The sequence below is a fragment of the Nilaparvata lugens genome, chromosome X, assembly GCF_014356525.2.
Source record: "Nilaparvata lugens isolate BPH chromosome X, ASM1435652v1, whole genome shotgun sequence".
Lineage (NCBI taxonomy): Eukaryota > Metazoa > Arthropoda > Insecta > Hemiptera > Delphacidae > Nilaparvata > Nilaparvata lugens.
The window spans coordinates 4,053,636-4,070,213 of record NC_052518.1 but is presented as its reverse complement, the minus strand read 5'-3'; the positions used below and the strand labels follow the sequence as shown (position 1 = coordinate 4,070,213).

The 16,578-nt window shown below is 36.7% G+C and overlaps 1 protein-coding gene across 1 annotated transcript in view; it reads left to right on the top strand.

Moving 5' to 3' along the window:
* Positions 1-16,578, top strand: part of LOC111055283 (protein PAT1 homolog 1) — a 61,011-nt gene that overhangs the window by 29,596 nt on the left and 14,837 nt on the right. Inside the window, exons 10-11 of the mRNA XM_039442265.1 lie at positions 5,316-5,480; positions 7,916-8,053. Coding sequence (XP_039298199.1) covers positions 5,316-5,480; positions 7,916-8,053 — 303 coding nt within the window. The remainder of the gene's footprint in view (positions 1-5,315; positions 5,481-7,915; positions 8,054-16,578) is intronic.

Genomic DNA, 16,578 nt, shown 5'->3' with positions numbered 1-16,578 from the left:
CACTGATTTATTGATAATTAGAAAGACCGGTTTAGGTTATTACACCATTGTCAATCTCTGATAAACTAAAACTAAATACAAGAGCAGCAGAATTTATACTAGTAGGCGAGTACTGCTATTGGTCGAGGGCATGAACGCCTGCCATTGGCCTAGCTAGACAGTCTCCTCCCCCTCAACGGTGTGAGCAACAGAATCGCCATGATAATAAAATTTACTTTTAGTACAAAATAAGAACCAAGAAAACAAGTGTGAAAGATAATAAAACAAATAAGTAAATGGAAAAACTATTGACTAATGTATACTTACAATTTTATGATAAAGCTAAATTCGTAGTGTTGTATTGGTTGAAATGAATCTGGTCATTTAAACTATACTGGGAATTCTCCTTAATTACTCTTGTTATTTCTAAAGCCTCTAGAATATACAAAGATCTGCCTTTGTTATTAACATGCAGAAACTCAACATTCTCCTTAACTGTGAACTTGTGATTATTTGTTATCAAATGTTCTGCAAAGTTAGATTCCCCATTTTGTTTATTCCAATCTCTGATGTGTTCTTTAATTCTACTTTTGAAACTTCTACCAGTCTGACCCACATAACAAGGATTACAATCATCACATTTAAGTTTGTACACCCCGCTTTTATCCCAAATATCAATTTTGTCTTTACTCCAGCTAAATAGACTATTTAAAATCGGTTTGTTCCTGAAAGCAACATGAAATCCATTCCTCTTCAATTCCCTACCCATCTTATCAGATAAAAGGCCTAAATATGGGATTTTATCTTTGAAATGACTATTTTCAATGATTCTACTTTCTAACTTATCCATAAATAATTCAGCTAGGAGTGGTGAGAGGGGTGACCCCATTGCCAACCCCTCTCTTTGTTCAAAAAATCTATTGTTAAATTTGAAATATTATGCTGAGTGCATAACTTCATCAATCCTATCAGTTCTTCTCTGAGTGTATGATCATTTATAGAGGCTTTCATTATTTAAGACTTGGATAACAATCCCATATTTAGGCCTTTTATCTGATAAGATGGGTAGGGAATTGAAGAGGAATGGATTTCATGTTGCTTTCAGGACCAAACCGATTTTAAATAGTCTATTTAGCTGGAGTAAAGACAAAATTGATATTTGGGATAAAAGCGGGGTGTACAAACTTAAATGTGATGATTGTAATGCTTGTTATGTGGGTCAGACTGGTAGAAGTTTCAAAAGTAGAATTAAAGAACACATCAGAGATTGGAATAAACAAAATGGGGAATCTAACTTTGCAGAACATTTGATAACAAATAATCACAAGTTCACAGTTAAGGAGAATGTTGAGTTTCTGCATGTTAATAACAAAGGCAGATCTTTGTATATTCTAGAGGCTTTAGAAATAACAAGAGTAATTAAGGAGAATTCCCAGTATAGTTTAAATGACCAGATTCATTTCAACCAATACAACACTACGAATTTAGCTTTATCATAAAATTGTAAGCATACATTAGTCAATAGTTTTTCCATTTACTTATTTGTTTTATTATCTTTCACACTTGTTTTCTTGGTTCTTATTTTGTACTAAAAGTAAATTTTATTATCATGGCGATTCTGTTGCTTAAGCCGCCATTTTGTCACACCGTTGAGGGGGAGGAGACTGTCTAGCTAGGCCAATGGCAGGCGTTCATGCCCTCGACCAATAGCAGTACTCGCCTACTAGTATAAATTCTGCTGCTCTTGTATTTAGTTTTAGTTTATCAGAGATTGACAATGGTGTAATAACCGAAACCGGTCTTTCTAATTATCAATAAATCAGTGGTTTTTTGACAATTTCTCAGTCTTCTTCATACAATTTTCATTATAAATAAGTTCATGAAACATATATTGTTGAATTTCAAATGGATAATATTATTTATCATCACAGAATTCAAATTTACATTGTAGACATCGTAATCATTGTTATATCCAAGGCAATCATGTTCATATCGATATACATTATTTTACTCAGTTAATAAATTCATTCAATTCCATCTTAATTATGTATAAAACTTCCAATCTGTAGAGAAATAGCCATTTCCTTAATATGGTGCCTCTCTTTTTAGAATTTCATTCACTTTTAAAAGCGTTTTTACATAACGATCTAATAAGAACAGGCAAATAATTATACCGGGTGCGGCAGCAAAACTTCCTTTTTAAAGTAAACGCCATTCAGTCAGCTGATGTCGTAGCAGAGCAAATTTGGTTTCGTTAGAGAGGTCAGATCATAAAGTTTCCTTTCCGACGATTTTCAGTCGCCATCATGCAATGGTACATTGTGAAGCGTGCATTTGCCGTTGAGACTTATTTTTTGAGCGGATGCTCTGTGATCACGACCCAGCTTGCGTTTCGAAATCGCTATAATTTAGCCCCTTTGGATACTGTCCCGGAGCGGAAATCAATTGTTACGTGGGTCAGACAAACTGCAAGTGAGACAAGACGAAAAACTTAAGTCCCACGGCCCATCAGGTCACCTGAGAACTTTGAGGCAGTGAGAGTTTCAATGTTGCGATCACCACAGCGTTCTGCGCACAAACATGCGTCTGCTCTTGGACTTTCCGATCGTTCTGTGGGGTCGATGTCAAACGAGGCAAACGACAGAAGAGTCCTGCGACAGTCGAGACCAGCGACGGTAGAGACCGGCGACATTCGAGGCCAGCGACGGTAGAGGACTCCTGAAAAAGTGGCCTCAAATGTCGCCTGCGTTAGGCGACAGTTGAGGCCACTCTAATTTTTGTACAGCCCCGACAGTCGAGACCTGCGACGGCAGAGGACTCCTGAAAAAGTGGCCTCAAATGTCGCCTTCGTTCGGCGACAGTTGAGGCCACTCTAATTTTCGTACACTCCCGACAGTCGAGGCCAACGACCGTAGAGGACTGTTTTGCAAAACAGTCCTCTACGGTAGTAGGCCTCGAATGTCGTCGGTCTCGACTGTCGCGCCCCCTCAAAAACACAGTAAAAAATATTTTTAAGGAAGAATGTTTATGTAAAGTTGTTGATTTTTCAAATCAACTTCCTAGATTATATAAAAAGGTAAATTTGTTCATTACTCTAAGCATCATACTACTGCATATAACCTTTTTCTATTCTCTGAAGCTTATTAATTTTGTAACTTTTAAATTCTTTATAGTTTAATAACTTTAAATTCGTGTAGCTTTGAAAGTTCAGCATGTAAAATAAAGATACCAGCATCTTTCCATCCTCCAATTGAGTTTCGTCAACAAAGGTGGTCAAGTCATATACATTCCAGTACTTGGATGATGGTCCCTAAACATATTTTCAAGTAATGGGAATCCATTACTACTGCATTATGCCTCCTTCATTGACAAATCTAAATATTTATCTATATTCTATCCATCTATAAGACGAGATGGTATCTGTCTTTCTGTCTGTATGTGAGCTCATCACGCTTGAAATACTTGACTGATTAAGCTGTAATTCTTCACAAAGATGATCGTTCTGAAAATCCTTCAAGGATAAGCACTATCTACCTTCAAAGTTCATATGCTTTTTTTTATGAAGGAAGTTTCCATTATTTAGTATTCAACAAATCAGAAGTTATAATCATTATAAAATGTATTTTGTCTGGAATCGCAGTAGGATGTGTCCTCAACTGTCGCCTGCTGCAAGCGAGTCTCTAATTTTTGTACAGGCCCGACAGTCGAGACCAGCGACATTCGAGGCCAGCGACGGTAGAGGACTCCTGAAAAAGTGACCTCAAATGTCGCCTGCGTTAGGCGACAGTTGAGGCCACTCTAATTTTTGTACAGCCCCGACAGTCGAGACCTACGCCGGGAGAGGACTCCTGAAAAAGTGGCCTTAAATGTCTCGCCTGCGTTAGGCGACAGTTGAGGCCACTCTAATTTTCGTACACTCCCGACAGTCGAGGCCTACGACCGTAGTGGATTGTAAAACAGTCCTCTACGGTCGTAGGCATCGAATGTCGTCGGCCTCGACTGTCGCGCTCCCGTTCTGTGAGACAAATTCTTCATGATGATCTTCATTTCCATCCATACAAGATGGCAATTGTACAGGAACTTTCTGAACGTGACTTCAATTAAGGGAACACTTCTCAGGGCGCCTCATCTCAATTAGGAGCGATTTGGAGTGGCCAGCCCGATCTCCCGATTTGAACTCTTGTGATTTTTTTATATGGTGGGTTTTTGAAATCCCTTGTTTATGTGGACCGTCCAAGGACCCTACAAGATTTGAAGACCAATATCAGGAAAGAAATTGCTAACATAACGCCTGCAATGCTGGCAGGAGTCATGACAAACGCCAGAAATCGGTTTAATCAGTGTATGGAGAATGGGGGATGTCACCTACTTGATTTGGTATTCAAAACTGATAAACTGAAACAAAACTTTATATGTGTGTCTACACTACAAAAAATGAATACAAACTTTCTGATCCATACAAAGATTTCTATTTACTTTTAAAAAAGGAAGTTTCGCTGCCGCACTCTGTATAGTTTTACTACCATATAGAGCCGGTTTCCGAGCTCGGGATTTAGCTAAGTTCTAGACTTTAAACAGCTGGAGTCAGAAAATTAGCTTTCCAAAACGGGGCATAGTCGCAGTTTTTATAACAGTTGTCACAGTTTTTATTTTCTCATTTCTATAATTGGAAAGGTTTTTCCTTGATAAAAATTTCTAAATAATTCAAAATAGCTGAAACTTTACACTATTTTCTCTTTATTTCAATTTGTGTTTAATTTTCCAGTTTTTTTAAATTTAATTCAAACGTGACTTTGACAATGACTACGACTACGCCCCGTTTCGGAAAGCCAATTTTCTTTCTCCAGCTGATTAAAGTCTAGAACTTAGCTAAATCCCGAGCTCGGAAGCCGGCCCATGAGTGTACAGCTTCTATGAAGGAACTGTGCTAATATCGATGAACTCTTAAGCTTTTCTCATTTCAATCAGCTATTCTGAATCCTTGCAATATACTTCCAGGGATTTTTATTTGTAACAAGTGTATTAATGGATCATGTATGTGAAATTGACAACTCTCTGTTGAAATATTTACTCCTTGTTTTCAAATTCTTACGAAATCATCGTATTATCCTGTATGGTGCCTGTATTGTATATTTGCACATGACAGTGAACAGTGAAAATATAATTTGCATAAGTTCTAATGGTATTATTCATACACATTCGGCCGGGCTGAGTGAGAATAGTTCAATTAGAACTCGTGGCAATTATATTTTCACTGTTCACTTTCACTGCTGTGTGCGAAACCAGCTTTATTCCTTTATCGTAGATTGATACAAATCTATTATTTTTGCTTACAGCGTATGTACAGGCCCTCCAACTCTAATTTACAGCAGCATTCCCAGAACGTAGTAGAAGACGAATATGCCAACCTGATGACTGTTCAGGAAAAAAACTGGTTGGCTCAAATTCAGCAATATCAGCTGAACTCTATGAACCCTACCAAAGAAGACTACTATTACACGGTAATTTTCTCAGTTTTAAATATTCAGCACTTATATAATTAATGTGTCAATGAGCTAAATACCATCTATGAGTTGAAAAATTGCTTCCCGGGCCTTTGCAACCCACCTTTATCTGTAGGCTAATAATATCATCTTCATTAATATAGTGAGGTCCACGTTGTAATGGCAGTATTTTATTAACATTGGTGCTGCTATCCTTGTCTATCATCCAACAAACCATATAGCGCTAACCTTTTCTAGCTCCACATTTGTCCACACTAGTCCACATTGTAATGGCAGTATTTTATTAACATTGTTGCTGCTATCCTTGTCTATCATCCAACAAACCAGATAGCGCTAACCTTTTCTAGCTCCACAAAATTGTCATATCGTTTTTATCAATGTAGAAATACAGGGTTGGTGAAAAGTCCGAGAACGGCTTAATATCTCATACACAAAGGTAAATTGACAGTGGGTGTGATTGGGGATGTTACTCAATTTGAAAAAACTACTTTACAATGACTTTAAAAATCTGGTCCGCCATCTTGGAACAGTCATACTGTATGCAATTTTTTTTAAATAGGAAGGTGGTCATGCGATAAATGATTTCGATAGGGAATTTGAAGAAAAATGAATGGCGGAAACCGCATATCGATATCTCAAACCGTTCAGAAGATATTCACATTATTAATCAATACTATTCAAAGCAGAGATGAGAAAAAAAGACTGAGAACGGCTTAGTATCTCATAAAAAGAAGTGATTCCAAGGTGGTGTGATTGGGGATGTTACTCGAATTGAAAATACTACTTTACTATGACGCTAGAAATCTGATCCGCCATGTTGAATGCAACTTTTTTTTTAGATAGGAAGGTGGTCATGCGATACATGATTACGATACGGAATTTCAAGAAAAATGAATGGTGGAAACCGCACATCGATATCTCGAACCGTTTAGGAGATATTCACATTATCAATCAGTACCATGCAAATGAGTAATGAAATGAAATACATGAGTGGTATTGATTAATAATGTGAATATCTTCTGAACAGTTTGAGATATCGATATGCGGTTTCCGCCATTCATTTTTTCTTCAAATTCCCTATAGAAATCATTTAAAAAAAAATGAAGTTGCATTCAAAATGGCGGACCAGATTTTTAAAGTCATTGTAAAGTAGTTTTTTCAAATTGAGTAACATCCCCAATCACACCCACTGTCAAATTACCTTTGTGTATGATATATTAAGCCGTTCTCGGACTTTTCACCCACTTTGTATAATTAATGTGTCAATGAGCTAAATACCATCTATGAGTTGAAAAATTGCTTCCCGGACCTTTGCAACCCACCTTTATCTGTAGGCTAACAATATCATTCTCATTAATATAGTGAGGTCCACATTGTAATGGCAGTATTTTATTAACATTGGTGCTGCTATCCTTGTCTATCATCCAACAAACCAAATAGCGCTAACCTTTTCTAGCTCCACAACATTGTCATACCGGTTTTTATCAATGTAGAAATATAATATTAACAAAATCTCAATTGTGAAAATTCATTATTTAGTAATTGAAAATAGTTATTTGTGCAACTAGTGCGCAAAGTGACAGTTTGCTGCACCGAAAGAAACGTTTACGCCCGAGCCGTAGGCGAGGGCGGAATGGTTTCTTGAGTGCAGCAGAGGAACTTTGCGCACGTATTTCACATTAAGTTTTTCCTACAGTTACCATTGAATATGAAAAGTGGGTAATTATGGGTAAAATTGCCTGAAATGCATCAAATGTTTTTCTGTGTAATTTTATTATTGATAAAAACCTTAATTTATTGTCAAATTGAATAAAAATGTTGTCCTTGGTTATAATATATAATGAATAATAATTAGCGCGTTGTGCTTCGTTGCACCTCTGCTCACTATAGCAGCCCAGTCACTGTTACCAACTTCATTTTGATTTTGCTGCACTGTTGCTCCATATAACCTACTAAGTATTTTGCGTTGCCATGTTGCAAATCTGGAGTGCAGAAAAATTTTTCCCGCACTAGAGCGGAAAAGTGATTCTTTGCGTTCTGTAATCAGTGCAGCAATGGCCACTTTTCAACGTAACTGTAGGAAAATATATTTTCTTGACGAATAAAAGAAAATCGGTTATTTTAAACAAGATTGAACCTTTAATATTGCATCAGGTATAAAACAGTATCAGCTGTCTTTAAAGGCTGTGGCAAAGTAGAGAATCGACAGCACTGTTCTCTTATCTATCTCCTATGCGATTATAAAGTGGATCTCACTATAGTATTCTGTATGACATGATCATCATTGTAACCTTTTGATTCCACTGTAAAGTTTTGGTCCAATAATATTTAAATCGCAATATTACATTCAGGAACATGGGCTACTTAAAAAATTATATTTACATTTAGTTTTCAAAAGTGAATTATCTAATGCAGTTCTGTTTATTTTTCAGACTTTTATGAGCCGCAAACAAGGGTCAAGTATCCGCAAAAATAACAATTTTGGTGGTAGTCAGAGATCGGTGAGAGAAATACCTCCTAAAACAGCCTATACTCCATTGCAGTTTGAAAATTCACTAGGAAAACTGCAAGTAAGTACACTATAACAAGCTATTATCATAGAGATACAACAGCATAAGTAGATATCCCATGGTATAGGGCGTTTATGTCGCAACTTTTACTGTTATCTCAAGCCTATAGTCTCTCTTGTGAAGCTGTATGGCGCTGGTAGTCTCTCATATTGTGCTGTTCATACACACCTACCCGGTCAAAACAGTAAAAATCGACAATAATCGACAGTGATAACAGTAAACGTTGCGACATGAACGCCCTACACGATGGGATATCTACTTATGCTATTGTTTCTCTATGCTATTATTGAAACGTATTGTTATTATCATTTTTCCACCATAAAAAATGTCATGTTTTGAGAACCAAGTTCTTTTCTGACTCATCCTCAGTCTGATCATCAGTTGTTTAGAATGTAATTATAAATCGAATTGAATTAAAGTACTTGGACGTTAATTGGTCTTATAATCATTCTTTATTATTTGGCTTGTTCAATGATAAACAATTTATATATCTTATTACTTAATCGAACTTGACATGATAATTTTTCCTTCGATGTATAGTCTCTGTAATTTGATATGCTTATGTATGAAGGCATGACTGATTTTCAACAGCACTGTCATCAACATGCCTTAAGCTGCGATTTCGTTTGTGCGTAAATGCCGTCGATCTCAGATTGGGTAGATTTCAATTTGTCTAAATAACCTAAAAGATTATGTTCAATTATGTTTTAATGAGGGAGGTTGAGTTTATACTTATTTTATACTTTTAAATGGTAATATGGTGATACTAAATGTTTTGATTCTTGAATAATGAACAAAAAATGAAAAGTTATTTGATCAGCTGTTTTAGCACACTTGAAATTTACACAATATGAATGTCAACAATGCTTGTCGCCGTCGACTGCGAAAGTTTACGCACAAACGAAAATGCACCTTAATATATAACCAGAAATAGAGAAAACCTAGTTTCACCAAAAAATACAAGATGAAGTCATTGAAAAGTCATAGATGTTAACAAAATTATTTAATAAATTGCCGCATACTTTTTATTAGTAATTTTTTTTAGTAATAATTATTTGTTAGTGAGGTGTGTGCCAACTAAAAGGTTCATTTCCACGGTATCATGTTGGTTCAAAAAAAAGAGTGTGGATGGGTGGTTTGCCAGCGCTCGCCTTCACTGGCCTTTGCTTGCCGTCAGTCAGATTTTTGTCGAGCGAAGGCGAGTGGCTAGCAGAGCATCCACAAATGCTCATATTGCAGTGTGCATGGCAAGACCAACGTGGTCAGTGACTTGACGATAGTGTGGACTAAGCATTAGACAATTTTCTTGTTCTAGCAGAATACTTATGCCCGGTTTCACCATTGGTCAAGGCATTTGAACATGGTTAAAATCTATCCGATGAACAAATCAGCAATAATTCGTTCCACCAACACCAGTTACTTTCAACCACGTTCAAACCAATGGTTAAGTTTGACTGCCGCCGAACGGGCGATCAAATTATTTGAACACGGTCAAAAGACTGGTTCGATCAATTTCCTTGCTTGTTTGTGGGTTATGTTTTTGACGCAATGGAAAATTTCAAAGTTGTTAATGCGATTGAATTTAGTTGTAGTAAGTTATTTATTAGGTTCGTTCTCGGAATCTTTTAATTAGTAAATTATTATAGTATAGAAAATAAAGGAAGATTTTGAAAAAGATCTTGCTTTACTCTTTTATTACACATTAGGCCTTTATTATTCAATCCTTATATCAACCTTGCTGCTTCAAAATATTTAATTAGAATTGAAATGTTTTTTTTGTTCATGAAGAAATTGTCAAAATTGATGGTGATTTGTTAATCTCTTTGTACGAAAGTATTCAATTCATATTTGAAATATTATTATAAATTATTATAGATGTGTGACTATACAAAACGTCTATGCCATATATAATGAGGGGGCCCGCCCCGAAGTAATGAATATGAAGAAAATCAGTACAGTATTTACAGAAAAAAGTACAGTGATCTGAATTTTTGACGGCCTGACGTTAAAGTAAAAAGGACATTCAGCGCAAATTACCCTCTGAATATGAGCAGCAAACCAGATATTAGTATTCAATTCAATTCAGTTTATTTCCAAAAAACATAATACAAGAATAAGAAATACAATATACAACATATTTTGGAATCCCCCTACTAGACTATCCATCTGTGTGTAGGGGGGAGTTCCACTTTATACATAATAAGCTTAATCTGCTCATAGAAGTAAATAATAGAGAATACACTTATATTATGGATGTATTATTAATATTCTGATTATAAAATAGATAATATATTGTGCTGATGTATATTTAAGAATGAGTATGTAGGAATATGTATGTAGGAATAAGTATACTTAATACCTTGATTGATTAAAAGAATAAATAAAGAAGAAAAAAGACCGCAGTGGCAGGGATTCCAGAAATTCTCAGAAGAGAGAATGAAAAAAAAGCATAAACCAGAAAGGCAAAACAGTCAAATCGGTTATATCAATGATAAAATAAATACCAATCAATTGTCTGGAAACCTTGAAGTCGTGTTGGTCACCAAGCATAACGAGATTGGAGTAGTTCTTCTGAAGCTTCCCAACCAATCTGGTACAGCCACCTGTCCACCCTCTTCCTAAACACTACCAAACTAAATGCCTCTGCTTCCCTAATCACCCCTGGCACATTTCTGTACAAGATATGGGCCAGGTATGAAGGATTTGTCAATTCAGAGCCGTGAGTGAGCTGAGGTATCTCAAAGCTGTAATTGGATCTGTGGCGAGTTGAGTAGCTATGGTTAACTGTTTCTCCCAGAAGTTCAGTTTTGTATTTTTTGATGTGGATCAACAAGGATTTAATAAAAAGTTGTCTAACATTCAGTACGGGAAATTCGATAAACAACTGTATTGTTGGGTATCTAAAGTCTCTCTTTAAAATTGTTTTTATAATTGATCTTTGGGTGACTGCGAGAGGCTCAATGACTGAGGAGGAAGCCCCTCCCCAAGCTAGAATTCCATATAGTATTATAGATTGGACATAGGCAAAGTAAACTACTTTGCACTGATCCACACTCAGAACATTACTAAGCTCTGAAAATGCGTGAAGCAGTATCATGGGGTATTACTATATATACTACATTACAGCATTTAATTTGGATTCTCGTATAATAATAATTAATTCATTAGAATTTGAATAATTTCCATCCATCAAAATCAGATGTAGCCAATAGCAAGCCAGCAAACATGTTGGCCAACTTCAGAAAAGTACATCTACAAGACTACAAGAGTTGACCATGTTCAGATTCGACCGACGGAGTTTTGATCAATCCCGAGTTTGGTGAAATAGTTGTATGTTTGAACGAGTGATCAAATTTTGACTATGGTTAGGCTATATTTGATCAAGGCTGGTGAAACCGGGCATTAATGTAGAATATCTGTTATTGAAAAGGTATTGGTTTTCCTAAAACCCTCAAATTTTATTGATGACTGGTGCGGACATTCATGATTATGGTACAGCACCTTTCTAATTTGTATGAAATGATAAGAAAGTATTCTACGCCCTGTCATTCAATTTGAAGACATGCCAGCAATTTAGAGCAGGTTTAAAAGAATGGCTTGTACAGAAATTCCTTTATAATAATCAGTCTCTTTGATATTGATGGGTAGAATCTTTGTTTTCAAATACGTAGATTTCAGTGTACATGATATGTTGTAAATACCAGATTTTATTCCTTTAGATGCTAGGGACTTATTTTTCTATAATAATAATAATAATAATCGCCTTTATTGGTCAAATATACAACAATTTGTTACAATAATATTTCTATATAAGTATTACATTACTGGCATTCGCCCCATGGATAAGATCCGTCCGGGGGGAGAGGAGAAAGATAATTTTTTCCCCTTTTTTTAAGTTGCAAAAAGTTAACAATGCTACATTAATTATATTCAAACGATATGACAGAGAAGTTTTTTTTTATTATTATTATTTTTACTACAAAAGAAGATACGTTTTAAGAAAGCTTTAAAAATTGAACTCCTGGATCAATGAATACCTGTACTGCCAAGCAGCCCTACAGTAGTGGCTAACATCTCTCCAGTGACTGCCATTCTATCTCGCGTAGTATGGGGCATCTGGCGACGAAATGCATCACATCCTCTTCTTCTTTCCAGTTGCACAGGGAGCACAGCTTCACTGGCTGATTGAACGTGTATCTGTTCAACTGGATCAGCTCTGTTCGCGCCTTGAAGAGCCATTTGATAAGTGCGAAGTCTTCCTGCTCACTGATGTAACCGGTGCCTTCTAGCTCTAGCTCGCAGTAAAGGGAGGTGCACTCACTTCTTAGCCGCTTTATCTTGCTGTCCATTATGAATCTCTCCTTCATCCTCGTCATTAAGCTGCTGATAGAGACATTCTGAGAGAGTATTTCCGCGGCATTGATGCCGTGCTGCCTTTCAAGCACATCCCAGTCATTGACAACAAAAGTCCCTATTCGTGTGATCTCCTCCAACAATAATCTGGGATATCTGGCAATGGGTAGTTTCATGCACCTTCTCATGTATTTCACATGCAATTTAACCGTATACAAGAATAGTGATAGACATCCAGTCTCCAAGAGTAGAGTAGAGTCTGGTGCCCACACAGGGAGGCTGAATGCTTTTTTAATGAAGATTCGTTGCACCTTTTCTACATCTTCATACATCCTTGCACCCCACACTTGAGCTCCATAACACAGAGTGGACCTAGTTACCGCATCAAACACATTGCATTTAGCCTTGAATGATATATTGTTTTGTGACAGCAGCCGATGAAACATGTTCAGGGTGATTTTTGCCGAAGATGATCTTTCTTTGAAGTGACTAGCAAGAGATAGCTTGGATGACAGGTCAATTTATTTATTATTTATTTATTTATTTATCTATTATTATTTCATCCACTGACCTCCTATAAAAGGGGTATTTGGACTTGTCAATGTCGTAAGTCAATAAAATACAGAACATAAATACATAAATGATAAGTCAATATATTTTTTTTGACGTGACTACGTCTTATAAATTGGTTTGCCGGGAGACACTTCAAGAAACTGCGTTACGTTCCCACGTTATGCGCTCACAATGAGAGCGAGTGAGAGCGTTCGTTTCGGTTCACGGTCGTCTGGAAAGAGCACGAATAGGAGCAGTGGCGAGCAACGCTCGCAGCAGCAAGCCCAGCAACCCGAAGCATTCACCTGGAGAGAGAGTGAAACGGAGCAGTCAACCTGCGCAGGCGCCGCAAGCAATCTCCTGCGACTGCGCCACTAATTCAAAATGTCAAGTCAATGGTTGTCTCTCTCGCTCTTAGGTGGGCGCGGGCTAACCATGCCCGAGTGGAAGGGACGCGTGCCTCTCACTCACTCTCATTGTGAGTTATTATTTCATCCTTCTTCCTACTATACGAATGAATATTCACATTAAAATTATTTTACCACTCAAAGTCGTTGTCACGTAAAACTTTCGCCCGTATACCGACTTTACAGGCAACCATGCAATTTTTCTCTCCAAACCTTATCTCGACGCTCGTAGTTTAGAACATAAATAGGTACATGAAAAGTCAATACATTTTTTTTCTATTCTCTCTAAACCCCATTTTGACGCTCGTAGTACTCTCTGAACTCTTCATTTGAGTACGCGCATATGGACAGCAGCTCCTTCTTTAATTGATCTCTGAATTTTGTACCAGTCATTTCTTTTATATGAGCTGGCAATAAATTATACAAACGAATACCAGAACTCCTAACACCTCGCTCATACATGGTTGTCTGGTGTGTCTCGTCTCTAAAGGTGCGTACAGACTGTCGCTCTGCTCCGCAACCGAACGCCACACCAGCAGAGCGATTGATGATCGACCGGGGAGCAAGAGTATTTCGACCGGGGAACGCGAGAAGATCTAACATCTTCCGTAACGTTCATGATGGGTGCGTGGGCGGTCCGACTGTGGTTCGATGGTGGTACGAAGGCGGTACGAGGGAGGAGCGTGCTCGGTGCGGGTTGGAAGCACGAATATGTGTACGCAGCTTTAGGTTGTTCCTATATCTTGTTGGGTATTGATGGAATGTTCCGCCTGTATTAAATTCATGTAGATTTTTCTTAATGAAGCAAATTGTTTCGAAAATATATAGGCTTGGGAATGGGAGAATTTGAAGTTTTTTGAAAAGGGGGCGACAACTTGTTCGAATTGATTCTCCCATCATCACTCTCAATGCCCACTTCTGCATTCTGAACACCTCAACTACGCAACTTGAATTTCCCCAAAAAATAATGCCGTAGGTCAGGTGTGAGTGAAACAGTGCAAAATAAACACTTCTAAGAGCCCTGGAGTCCAATATAGCTTTCAAATTTCTCAGTACGAAAATTGCTGAGTTCAGTTTGTTTTTGAGGTATTCTTGGTGAGGTCTCCAAGAAAGGTCTGAGTCAATCACCACTCCAAGAACTTTTATATCATTCACGGATTCTATTTTATAGTCTCTGATACCTAAATTATTTTCTCTGGTAGTTCGGAATGGAATTTCTTTAGTTTTGTTGGTATTTAACAACAGCATGTCAGCATATCCTATCCATAAATAAGAATACACATCTATTTACTCAACGCAATGTCACTTACAATTTAAGACCAGCAAGTGTAAGTGCTTACAGTATAAATTTCACTGCATTGACAACCAGCAATCATCAATTCAAGTTCCAGAGCGATAAGCTAATAAATAGGATACCAGACGATTTCATTAGGGATAAAATTACAAGTAATAAATTAAATAAAATAAGATCCTGGGTAAAAGAGAATTACTTTTTTAAAATCGAAAACTAAATTACTATAACTTAATTATGACTTGTTTTTAACACGCTCAGTTTAAACTTGGTTTTTTTTTATTACCTGAAAAAAAATTTTTTTTTTTTTTTATTATTATTATTATTATTTCTATATTACCTATTTCTGTTATTGGGCTTGTTGATTTTTGATTCGAAAATTGATTTTTGTTTTTATTTATACATATTTTTGTTTTTGGTTTACTATCTTTTAGTTTGTATTTTAGAATATTATCACGTCAAATGTACAAATAATTTAAAGAATATTTTCGAACTCGTGGCTGGAGCTCAAGGCTTCTTTTTCCAGCCACACCAATGTATATTAGTTGATAAGTGTTATTTTGTAAATTTCCAGTGAATTGGTAAATAAATAAATTTGATTTGATTTGATTTGATATGCCAGGAGTTTGATACATACATTCTTTATCTTTATTCCTCCATCAAGGCAATCTTCTAAATCATTAATAAACAATGCAAATAGAATCGGGCTCAATAGGCATCCTTGCTTTACACCTGTGGTTGTTTCAAAATCTCTTGAGAGTCCCTGACTTCCCCATACTCTAGCAGATGATCCATTATATAAATCTCTTAGCGCATTCAGCATTTTTGATGACACACCAATCTCAGAAAGCTTATACAAAAGAGAATGTCTGTCTATTCTATCAAATGCGGATGAGAAATCTACGAAGAATGCATAAAATTTCTGCCCCTTTGTATTTAGTTGGATGTGGACAATGCTCATAATATTGAAAATATTGTCAATTGTTGAATAGGACTTTCTGAAGCCTGCTTGGAATTCTCGTAGAATCTTATGGTGGTGAATCCATTTTTCCAGCTTATCCAGCATAATCCCCGCATATAGCTTACCTATGGAGTTCACAAATGATATTCCCCTGTAATTAGTTGTTTCGTTCACATTGCCTTTCTTGAATATTGGAAAAATGATTGACTGTTTGAAATTTTCGGGCGTATGTGCGGATTCAAAAACTCTGTTGAAGCAATCGGCCAGTTTCTCATGGAAGTTTTGTGGAGCATATTTATAGAACTCATAAGCAATTCTGTCTTCTCCCGGAGCCTTATCATGCTTAACTTTTGCCAAAATTCTCTTCACATCATGTGTTATAATTGGGGCATCAAGAATATCATCCATTATCTTAGGCTCAGCATATGAAATTTTCGCTGCTGCTATCTGAGGATTTAGTAAGTGCTCAAAATGTTGTACCCAGTCTTCCAATGAAATGTTCGTCCCTGCACTGAATTTTCTCCTTTTGAAATATCGAACAAGCCTCCAAAACTGCCCAGACTCTCCAACTGTTCTAAATCTCTCAGTTAAATCGAGCCAAAAGTTCCTCTTCTTGTTCAAGCAAAGTTGTTTAAATTCTTTGTTTCTTGCTAAATATCTCTTCGCACAACCTCTGAATTAGTTCTCCTGTAAGTCTTAAGCAGTCCAAATACTTCTTCTCTTGCCCTTTTACATTCATAATCGAACCATTGTTGTTTTCTGTCTATTTCAATTTGTTGATTGAAGTGAGATGGAGGGGCACATTCATATATCATGTCAATCAAATACCCTAAATCTTCTATTGCATCAAGCCATTGTTCTCTATTGTTTACTCTTAATTCAAGTGTATTCCGATATATGACTTCTCTCTCTGGCCTCCATTGCAGCTTCATTCTTATTGGTATCACACAGCTCTCCTCCT